General features: G+C 38.6%; 1 protein-coding gene across 6 annotated transcripts in view; it reads right to left on the bottom strand.

Annotated features, from left to right (window-relative positions):
- The window catches only part of LOC130089008 (neuronal PAS domain-containing protein 3), a 332,370-nt gene that overhangs the window by 41,794 nt on the left and 278,292 nt on the right, over positions 1–12,284 (bottom strand). For all 6 annotated transcript variants that reach the window (XM_056256095.1, XM_056256096.1, XM_056256097.1 and 3 more), the window contains one exon: positions 11,106–11,283. In XM_056256095.1, the coding sequence (XP_056112070.1) occupies positions 11,106–11,283 (178 nt within the window). The remainder of the gene's footprint in view (positions 1–11,105; positions 11,284–12,284) is intronic.

Here is a 12,284-nt window from a genome sequence, read left to right as displayed (position 1 = left end):
TGGCAAAAAAAAATCCCCATCTGCCATCTGTGATTGGAGACCGCCACTGGAAAAATCTGGGAATCTGCGTCCCAGTCATGTCTCGCGTAATAGACGCTACTGGAAAGCAAATCCTCACAGTAGCACCTGCACTGCCGTTAGCATTTACAGCTGAGACGAGGACACAACCTGAGCGTCTGATTTGGCCTGATTCGCTCTATAGATAAGACGACGAAACATCACAGCAGACACTCGTGTTTGTTTTAATTAAATGCACTCCTTCACTGACAGAAACGCAGATGGACAAAAGAATCGGATTTGCATTCTTAATCAAAACGAGGCGTGCGACAGAATAAACAGATCTGACGCTTTGCGGGAAAACAAACTCAAGCTGTGGCCGTGCTTTAATCGTCAGAAAATGCATCTATAGTATAGCCGAAACCCTGAAACTTGTTCTTCCACTCCGTGCTCATTACAGCAGGCCGGCTTGTGTATCTGCAGACGACGTGTGCTTCTGTTTGGATGGAGGCCAGGCGGGACGTTCTGGCAGGGCAGTATTAAACGTGTAAGCGTAAGATCTCTGAGCTCCTGCGGCTCTACACAGATCAGCTTCAGTTAAACTCTAGCTCTGTTCCAAACCCTAGGAGCTTCACTACTGTCTACATAGGCAGCCTTTCCCTAATCAAATGCAACTGATTTGAATTGTTTTTCACGGGAAGAACTCAGTTAAACTCATGTGAAGTGCACAAGAGGGTTATCTACAGCCTTAAACACTATTCAGATATGCAGATGTGAATCCCATTGTACAAACTTTATTGTGAACAAAACGGTAAAACAAATGATTGTGTCATGCTGTTAGCCAACCTCAAGGGGGCGATAGAGTTTCCTTCATATCAGAGCTAATTCTAACACCTTACTACACAAAACAGGGTCCCACATGTTACTATTAGTTAATGCAAATGCAATATGAACTGACAGAGCTTGAAGTTGTTAAAATACTATTAATGTATTATGAAAAACTTTTATTTAACAAACCTATAATTAACAATGAACATTTTTAGATTTATAAAATTGACATTAAAGGATTAGTTCACTTTTAAAAAAACTTTTGCTGATAATTTACTCACCCCCATGTCATCCAAGATGTCCATGTCTTTCTTTCTTCAGTCGAAAAGAAATTAAGGTTTTTGATGAAAACATTCCAGGATTTTTCTCCATATAATGAATAATCAGGAATAATCATCAAAATGAACAAATCTTTTTCCGAGTCAATTCGTTCATTTCGGTCGTTAAATGAATCAAATGACTCGTAAAAAGATTTGTTCATTTTGATGAACGAGTTCGAACAGGAGAGTTACACAGAACAGAGCGACGCGAGCATGTGAGCTTATAAAACTTAAAATTAGTTATTTATTTTTTAAATGACCGATCGTTTCGCTTGATAAGACCCTTATTCATCGTCTGGAATCGTTTAAAGCCCTTTGAACAGTTTGCAGTATGCACTGAAACTGTCTTTTGGACCTTGGACCGTTTGGTACCCAGTAAAGTGCATTATATGGAGAAAAATCCTGGAATGTTTTCATCAAAAACCTTAATTTCTTTTCGACTGAAGAAAGAAAGACATGGACATCTTGGATGACATGGGGGTGAGTAAATTATCAGCAAAAGTTTTTTTAAAAGTGAACTAATCCTTTAACCTAAATGCAAGATTGGTAAGACTTTTTTTCCTCTTATGCTCACCAAGGTTTCATTAATGAGATGACAATTTATTAAAATTTAAAATAAAGGTTTTCTATTTGAATATATTTTAAAATGTATTCCTGTGATGTAAAAGCTGAATTTTCAGCATCATTACTCCAGTCTTCAGTCACATGATCCTTCAGAAATCATTCTAATATGCTGATTTTCTTATTATTATCATTGAATTCTTGCTGAATAAAAGTATTAATTTCTTGAAAAAAAAATACAGATCCCAAACTTTGGAACGCTAGTGTACATGAACACATTTTGTAAGAAAATTAGTTTTGACATTCCATTCCATTCTATTCACATGCAAAAACAAGAGAGAACCAAAAATATAAATAACTGATTGTGCTAAGTCAATGTATGCTTTTTGTTTTTCTGTCAGCTTTTGGTAACTAATGCATAAACGAATGTTATCATATTGAAAAGTATTGTAAAGTATTACCAATAATTTAATAAATTCAAAAAACAGTTCAATAACATTTAATGGTGAATCATGCACAATAAGAACATAAACTCGAATGAATTTAAATCAACATTTGTCACATGATAAAAGACACAAATTAGCGCGCACACGCACGCGTTGGGTTTTCGTGTTTTATGGGGACTTTCTATAGTCGTATTGGTTCCTATACTGTACTGTACAAACACCTAAACACAACATGCACAGAAAGCTTTCTGCATGTTTAGACTTTCAAAAAACATCACTTAGTATGCTTTATAAGCTGTTTTCCTTGTGGGTTTCCCAGGACCACATGACCACACACACACACACACACACACCCCTGTTGCCTCTCCGAAGGGTGAAGTATTGGGGCTCTGGAAGTGAGATGAATTGAAGAAATGTCAGATGGGTTCAAACGTGACCCCATTGGCTGGGTCAGCCTGAATAAAATCAATATGTTTGAGCCGCAGACCTCAGAAACTTCAGATTTCAATTAAAACTCCTCCAATAGTTTTGGTCATGTGATCACTCCTGACCCCATTGATATCCCATTTTCCGCGAACCCAGGTGTTTGTGTGACTACGTGGACTACATTTTAATAGGTCTAGCATCATTTGTTTGCAAATGCCACTTGATATTGTTTGATATTGCAATGATGACATTCATATACTTCTAAGAGAAACATAAGTTTCCAAATTGCACGAAGAATCCAAATGCCATAATAGTGTATGCTACCTCCCCCCACACATACAAAATCTAAACTACACTAGTATCTAAAACTGTGTGTGAAACGGATGAGAAACACAACTATCACAGGTGTGTTAAGCTAATGTGTGCCGTCCGTGAGCGCTAATCCCATTATTTGTATTCTGAGCCAGTGCTAACTGCTTGTGTGACCCCAACTCTTCTCAAGGACGCTTCTCTATATGTGCCAAACACCTACGACAGAGCGGGATTCACCTGGGAGGATTCTGGGTAATGCAGACCACAGAATCCCCTAATGACCCAGACGGTGGACAGCAGCCGTTGAGGTCAGCGACCTCGGCTAGCCCCGCGGATGAATGAAACTCAACGCATTTCACAGCAGAAAAATGGTGTGAAAAATAATCATTAAATAACTACGGTCTCTACAAAATATTGCATTATTTTTGAAAAATATTTTGCCCTTTGATGCCATTTTGAAGCCTGTGCAAAACTGACCATTGAGAACCTTCAAATACTGATTTTATGACTGACAGTATTTTATGCAGTAAATATTTTAAATGTCAAGAAACGAACTCTTTCCCTGCCAACGTTGCCAGCAATCACCAGCATTTTTGATCATTTTCACAAAATTTCATGGCCCCCAGGTGTTTCTTATATTTTTCATATCTGAGCATTAAATATATCAAAAAGAACAGAGCCTCTGCTTTTAAACAAAAAAAAACATGTTTTATTCTAGCTTAATGCATTTTTTTTAATCAACACTTATAGGTTTCATAAAAAAAGCAACATTTTGAGCAAAAAGCTGAGAAAATCGCGTTTTTGTCAAAGACTACATCCAGATCACATTCAGATTAAAACACAGAAGGAGTAGATTGAGTCCATCAACACCCCCAGAGCTTCACAGTCCTGTACCTCGTCCTGGGTCAACATTTAATTCGGTACTGTTTGGTGGTTTCGATTTATATGCTGTTTAATGTTGATGATCGTGTTATTTTACATATTTGCTTATCATATTACATGTTTCTGCTGCTTCTTTACATGTCTTTTGATCAGGAGATTCAGCACTCTGTCAGAAGATGTGTAACAGCGCCCCCTACCGTATAACAGTGAAAACATGGAAAGCTGGAAATTTCCGTCAATTGCGAGGAAGCGTTGTCTCACAAATGACGGAAATTTCAGTCAATGGCGGGGAAAGAGTTAAAGCTGAAGGCTTGACTTGAGTGAGTGTAAGATGTACAGATGAAAAGGTTATCAAAATGATTCCCGTTCACAAAAGTAGTATTCTGCTACCAGACAAGTAGTTGGCGATGTCACTTTGTAAAGAAAAACTACGCGCCCACGCGCGCATTCAAACACGCATACATATAGCCTAGACTAAACACATAATAACAGGGCTCTCAAGTTTTGAAGACAGGTAAGAGTGACACCCAGCCGAACGGGGGGGGGTTGTGGATGACGGACGGTTCCATGCCAGTTCCACAGTGAGAGCGGCGCGGCCAGAGTTTTGGGCGCTGCGGCATATTAAATATATTACAAATAGTTTTTCAGCGTGAGAAATACAATGTGTGGCGGGAGAGCGTGACAAAAGACCGAAATGAGTGACTGTCACGCTCAATGCGTGACACTTGAGAGCCCTGTAATAAGCATGTGCATGCCGTCACCGTTTTCACAGATTCACGTTTTTTTTTTAAGTTTACAAGGAGATGATAACGGTATCACTTTCAAAACCCGTTTTCAAAAAACGCCGTTGTCATGTAAATGAACGGCCAAAACGCATTAAAGGTGCACTATGCAGGAATTCCGTTTTTGTGAAACAGCGACCCCTAGAGTCGCTGTGGAGTACTTGTACTGTCGTGAATAGCACTCACGCAGAGATGGCTCGCACTCACGGCCGGATCCCCTCCCCCTGTACACCGGTACCTGTTCAGTAGGATGGACGCTGTAACGAGTGGAAATAAGGTATGGCCCCTTTAAGAGCTGCGCGCGCCCTGTTTAACTGTCGGCAATCTGTATTGTATGTGCGCCTCGAACACCACATGTATACGGCGCCGGGTTATTTCTGTTTGATGCTCATTTTATCAGAATTTTATCTGATCTTTTTTGCTGTAAAGCAATTCGTTACATCGCGAGACCTGATATCACGCGACACTTCCTGATGCTGCGGCCGGCGACCCGCCGGCTCAAAGTTGCAAGTGTGTTTTTTCCGCTCACATGCGATAGGGGGGTGCGAAACGACCACCAGTCAACCCGAAAAGAGTAATATAACCATTCCAATGACTCCGAAGCTGTTCGGTTGAGGTAAAAAACCTGCATAGTTCACCTTTAAAAGTTTTCTGTTTTCAGTTGAATTGAAAACAGTGTCGTGTAAACACCGAAGTTCATAATTAATGATTTTTACAACAGAAATTAATCCATTAAAAAAGGACTTTCTTCTAGCTGCTGTACAGCCAAAACAATTTTTGTTGCATTAATTTCTGATTATCACCGTAAAGCTGCTTTGAAACAATCTGTATTGTAAAAAGCCCTATATAAATGAAGGTGAAAGCTGACTTGACTTGTAAGGGTGCAAAGTTAAAACTATAAAAAAAAAACAAATACAGTTTTATGGCCAGCAAATTGTAATTATTACTAAAATAGTAAATTATCTCAATTAACCGCCATTGGCTGGAGTGGAGCCTCTTCCTTTTAACTGACAGCTCTTTTCAGAACACAAGCCTCATCTGACAGCGTTTCTGTGTGAATATGTGTTTGTGTACAGTACAGCGTGTGTGTATGCATCAAAGACATCTGCGCATGTGAATGTGTGCGTATGTGCTGGAGGTTTTACTCTGGTCTGACAGGGCTAGATTCAGAGGCCTTGTGGAAAAGAGCTCTATTTGCATTTCAAATGTCACCCGCAGCAGCAGACACCTGTTAAAGGCTAGAGGAGAATCCACACAAATCAAAGGTCTGACCCTACGGGAGAGTCCGGATCACCCTGCCCACAGAAGACACCCTGAGCCCTGCGCTGGGACCACACGCTCCTCAGTCCATCATCCTCACATGCAGCACTGCCAAAGGTTAATTCTGGTGTTCTTTCCTTTATTTATAGTATCTGGTTCTTTTTATCAATGTTTAATGCCACATCTCTTGTTTCAGGGATGTATGTTGTTGGCATACATTATACCGGTCATCATGTGTCCACTAAAACGGGGGTGAAATCAAAATCAAAATGTATTTATTTGCCAAATAAATTAATTTAATAAATTAAATGATTATGAAATGCTAAATTACAGATTTCAATTATGATAAGCTGCATTCAAAGATGTAAAGTAACATCTATCTCTCTATCTATCTCTCTATCTCTCTATCTATCTATCTATCTATCTATCTATCTATCTATCTATCTATCTATCTATCTATCTATCTATCTATCTATCTATCTATCTATCTATCTATCTATCTATCTATCTATCTGACATTATCTTGTTCTCTCAGTCTATCTATCTAAATTATTATGTTCAGGTATGATAGAGGTTCTATGTGTTTAGGAAAATAGTTATTTTTATAAAATTATATAATCTACTGCTACTAATAATCAAAATAAATAAAAAATATGATCATGAAGACTTGAATACACACCTCCAATTTAAAGGGTATTTTCTTACGTTAGCCATTAGATGAACGGAAAATATGTCAAAGAATGCTGAATGAATCGCCCCTTTAAAAGGACTGATTAGGTTAAAGAAACTAAGTAAAAGCAGTGCGGCGAGTGATGTGCTCTCATGTGCCAAAGCCGATTGGACAGATGTCACAGGCGCACGGGTCTGTTTCCAAATTCATCTCATTGCAAATGAAGCTTGAATCGTTTTCTTTTATTAATGCACAAACGGGAGGCTTCTTTTCATGCTCATCAAAAGCCTCTTGTTGACAAACAGGAGGATTACGATCTTCAAGAAAAATACCGCCATGTTTCCCGCTTTATTGCTGGCGTGTCATGCCCTTGAGAGAGAGAGATGGAGCCAGTGATGAAGGAAAACACGCACTCCACTCTGCACTGCCAGATATTTAAAATAGGCTGTTGATAACACAATTTACTCTGCAGGTTGAGCAGATGGAAAAAAAGTGACATTCATAGGCAAAAATAGGAGGGAAAAAATTAGTGTAGAGGCAGGACACCCGAACATATGAGGGAGATGAGAAGAGGTGAAACGCTTGACTCCAGCTCAACCTGCTATTCGTTCAGAGAGAAAGAAAAAGAGAACAAGAAGGAGATTTTGTGTCCAAAGGAGGACTATAATACCTGGAGAAAGAACTATTAGCATTCCCATTCATCTCAGTGACAGTGGCTTGGCTGGCGCATCAAAAACAGAGGACAGGGAAATGTAGAAGTTGAAGAAAACTTCCAGCGATTTCACTCTTGACCCGTTAGGCACATTTGTCACATATCCGTAATGGGACATGGTGATGGAAAGAAATATGAAATGAGAGGATAACATTTTTTTTGCTTTAGAAAAAAGTGTTGCGCTCCCCTAAGAACCTTTGCTTTCTCTTGCAAAACACTGGTGTTTTCTCGCAAAAGTATTGCGTTCCTCAAGAATCTTAGTTCGCTTACAAATAGTGTAAATTTCGTCAACGAAAACTGTGACGAAAGATGTTCGTCAACGAACTTTATGCCCATGACTAAGAGGAGATGACACCAAGGTCATTAAATGTTAGCTGTGACTATATTAACATGAAATAGCGTTGACGAAAAAAGACGAGACTAAAATTTTACCAAAATCTGTTGCTTTTTTTGTCGGAAAAAAGAGACAACATATCACATACTGCTATACAGGCATCTATGAGCGTTCATGCTTGCGGTTGCCAGATGTCAAGAGTTTAAATCCCCATGCAATCAGAGCTTTTCTGTTAATTTTCTACCCGGTGTTTTACTTAATCTTTGCAATCTGGCAACCATGCGCGCACACTCTTTCTACACTGCAGAAGAAGCGCGGATGATCTGAAAACACAGATAACATGACAAACAAGTAAGCTGGAGTTTAACAATCTCCATTTAGATATTCTGCTTAAATGAAAATGTCATTCAGTCAATCTGTGTTCTGTCACGAGCCGCTTGCGCTGTTTAGGGTGACTAAATCTCTGATCAAAGCTTCTCACTGATGAACTGTAATAAATACAAACATGGATCTCGTATAAGTTGTTTGCGATTGTGGTTGCTGAATTTGCTGTTGTTTTAATAGAAAAAAAAGTCATTTGGAATTACTATAAGGAATTTCACTGTTTTCATTTTTGAGAGAAGTTTCTTGTTTTACCAGTTTTCATAATGAAAAGAGTGTGTTAATTTGTATAAACAGCCTATAATAAATCAGGAAACTAAGTGAGGTAAAATAAACCATGACATTCTCTTGATTTGTGCTCATGGGAAAGTGCAATAATTCTGATGATGTAAAAATAAATTCGGCAAATGACAACAAACGTTGTGATTATAATCGTGAGCAAAATAATTGTTATTATCAGTTTAACCATTATGCAGCATGACAAAAATGTAACTAGGTTTTCATTGACTAAAACTAGACCAAAATGCCCAGACATTTTTAGTTGACTAAAACTTGACTAAACAAAAACAGGACAAGGTTGGCTAAATATGAAAAAAGCTGAAAAGTACATTTTATACAGGACTAAGACAATAGCTGACAAAATGAACACTACTTACGAAACACTGGCGTTCGCTTTCAAAACTATTGAGTTCCCCGAAAAATGCAAATACACTGAAATATAGGCTGAGTCCGAAAACTGACAAATGCTGCCTTCGGAGGACGCGTTCCAAGGTCGGAAAGCATCAAGACATGTCCGAATGCAATGTTAGTTTCACTTCCCGTCTCCTGAGATACCTTCATTTGATCGATTTTTGAAGGCAGCATATATGTATCCTTCGCTGACTTTGATATCCCACAATCCTGTGCTTTCCATTCTGTGACAGTTGAGCTAGAAAAAAAAAAGATGGCATCTGAAAGTTGCAGCTGGTCGTCAGTTTGTGTGTAACTGCACATTTTTGATAAACCTTTTCCACTTATGATGTCATGTCTAGCGAGAAATGACTATTGTAGTCATTAAATATTCACTTCGTCTTCGCCGAAGCTCGCCCCATACGCTGCCTCAGAAGTCTGTCTGAAATCAGTTTCGGGAGGAACCTTTGTGCGCAAACGCTGCCCGCAAAGTCATTGCCTGATAGGGCAGCGGGGCAACAAGTCAGCTGACTAAGTTTTCGGACGCAGCCAATACTTTTCCTTCCAACCTCATATTATTTACACCACTAAAGTTTTGCGAACGGATGCAAAAGTTTTTCGGGGGAATGCAAAAGAAGTGAAATTCCTCTTGTCTCCTTAATCATCACCATGTCCTTTTAGGGGCTTTGCACAATGCAACAAAATTAAAGCAAATGAAAGCGGTCTATACTAACAAGCTTACAATTTAGACAACGTCATTGATTGAATGACTTTAATCCATGTTGCCCGAACTGGGAGTAAAACGCACTTTTTGTCCTTAAAAATAAGCCCCACAAACTTGTTGTACAGAATGTGTCTCCGGTCCTCATCATTTCTAAATGAAGCTCTGGTGTTTGAAGACAGACCGCGGTGCCCTTTATCTGATTGTAAAGCACATCTTTAATGATTCTGTGTACACATAAATAAATCTCAGCGTCAGACCAACCGCCTAACCATTAAAGACCCTTTTCGTTCACTCCCGCCAAGAAATTAACACTCAAATACACACACACTTTGAGTCTGCCAGTGTGAAATTTCTGCCTGGCTAGAAAAAAGAAAAAGAAAACGCCACGAAAAGGACAAAACCACAAATGTGGAACTTCAATTAATTTAAAGCTCCAATCAGCAAAGAATAAATCCTTGGCAGATCTAATTACTGAAGCTCTCGGAAGACCCGGGCCGACCAGCCAATCTCCCTCATGTTTGAACAGCTTGATGAACTCGGGGACTGATGGATATCAAGTCATTTTGTTTAATTTATAAATGGATTTTCCCCTAATACTTAAATTATCATCAGTACAACACAATGAAAATGGGAACATTTGGAAGGCAAAGTCTATAAGAGGCCTGAAAAGAATTCCAATGAGGAATGTCACCTCTTTTCATCCCTGCTATACAATTCGTCTAATTAAATTCGGGAGCAGGGTAAGCCTGTGTTACAGTGCTGCCGTCACACGGGCCGCCCCTGGAGAGTTCGGGCCGAGCGGAAGACACTCATCAGGCATATCATGTCACGCATGCCATTAACACACACTTTTGGCATCCTAAGGTCCACTCACAGTCTCTGAGCGTCACATTGACCGCTTGGTGTAACATAGTAGATATACTAAAGACTTCACAAAGCAACATGGTTTTGAGTATAAACAAAAAAGTAGAGCATGAATGTGGCGCTTCAAGATCATTGGATGAAAAGATTTGAAGCATAACTGTGCATAAAAGCAACTGTGTTCTAAATTAATTGATTTTGAAAAAATATATAAATAATATAATAAAAAAATATTTATTTACTTTTATATTACAGCTGAAAATATGACTCTAATGCTAATCCCTCTGATTTACACAATGCAGGAAAAAACTGAATAAATAACCGAATCACAGAATGCAGATATTAAAAAGGAAGTCTTAAATCATTTTGGAACCAATCGGAGTCAAGTATTCAATAATCCAGTATTCCAGAGATCCATGTATTAATAAAATAAAATAAAATCGGAGGGTCCGTTTACACAACACCGGTTTCAACTAAAAACCAAAAACTATTTATGCGTTTTGGCCATTCATTTACACGACGACGACGGCGCTTTGGGGGCCTGAAAACTCAAAACTTTGAAAATGGGTTCCATAGTCCACATTTTTGAAAATGATACCACTATCATCTCTGTATAAACTCCAAAAACATGGACTTGTGGAAACAGTGACGGATCCGTCCGTTAGAACGGGGATCATTTTGACAACGTTGTCGTCTGTACGACTGTAAAAACTTTTCCGTACATTGTTGTCGTGTAAACGTGCCCTCAAAGTGCAACAACAGAAATGTATTAATAAAAAAATAAAAAATAAAAATTACATAGAATAGAAATAATCCATGTATTCATAATTCATGTGTAAATAAAATTAAACAAAATAATAATTTTATAAAATAAAATGCAAACTAGGGAGATTACTATAAAACACAAGTCTATGATGTTTAGCCTTTAACGTGATCTTACCTGGCTCAGGTGTCTCAGAGTGAGAGGAAGAGGAGGCAGAGCTGGCCCCGTCCTCGGCCCCGCCGCCCTGAGACAGGAGGCCTCTCCCCGGAGGAAGCTTCATCCCCAACTGCTCCGCCATCTCCACGTGATCGCCCGGGTGAACGTAGTCAAACACGCTGCTGCCCGTCAGTTCCACCTGCAACAACACAAGCCTGTATCAGTGATCTGCCCGAAAACCAACCGCAAACTAACTTTCTGTTGTTAACTAAAACTAAAAACTGATAATTGTTTTCATAAACTGAAAAAAAAAAGGCATTCAATATAAATATTAGATGGAAAAACTTCAACGTAAAATAAGATAAGGTTAAAATAAAAAAGATATAAAACATAACAGCACAAAGTAAATCTTACCAAAACTGAAACTATTAAAAACTAAAAAGGAAAAACAATAATAAAACATTATAATTTATATGTATTTTTATCACTTTTATCAAACGTGCTCATGTATACATATTAGTATGCGTGTTCCCTTGGAATCAAACCCATGACACTGATGTTGCCAGCGCAATATTCTACCAGTTGAGCTACAACTACCACATTGCTCAACAGATTATTATTTTATATACCCTCACATAGGTAAAATGTCATGAAACTTTGATTCATATACGATCTGTTTCTCATTATATCAAGTCTTTTATGTCTTATTCATGAAGGTTCGTATGAAGTATTCCCCAGTTATCTTTCATAGTGAGCTCAATGTGCTTTTCTGTAACTGTAGTGCAGCTAAAAGCACTCGTGCTCTTTAAAAATTTGACTTCATTCCTCCCTGGAGAGGTTTCCTTCTGCCCGAGACACAACTTAATGCTCTTTAGATAGAGCTCGTCCAAATAATCAAATAATTAGCGTGTGCTTGTCTAACCTTTAAACACGCTAATTTACTAAGCAGGGGGGAAACGGATTTACTGTTGCTAACTGGGGATGACAAGAAAAAACAACAGGCAGTTAAAGTATCTGTGTGTGCTTCTTAAATATGCAGTTGTTGTTTTTCAGTAACACTGGTGCTGTTCTGTGATCAGGTCCACGTCTACAGGGACCTGCGGATTACATGAGAATAATCCCTTTAATGTCCTATCCCTCAAAGCAATTTAGTGCTTCACAAATTATTATTCTTAACAGAAACAATGAAGAAAGAGGCAG

This window comes from Rhinichthys klamathensis, unplaced genomic scaffold (genome assembly GCF_029890125.1).
Source record: "Rhinichthys klamathensis goyatoka isolate OS25496 unplaced genomic scaffold, OSU_Roscu_1.1 h1tg000123l_1, whole genome shotgun sequence".
Lineage (NCBI taxonomy): Eukaryota > Metazoa > Chordata > Actinopteri > Cypriniformes > Leuciscidae > Rhinichthys > Rhinichthys klamathensis.
The sequence above is the reverse complement of the archived record's forward strand: the minus strand, read 5'-3'. Positions and strand labels throughout refer to the sequence as shown.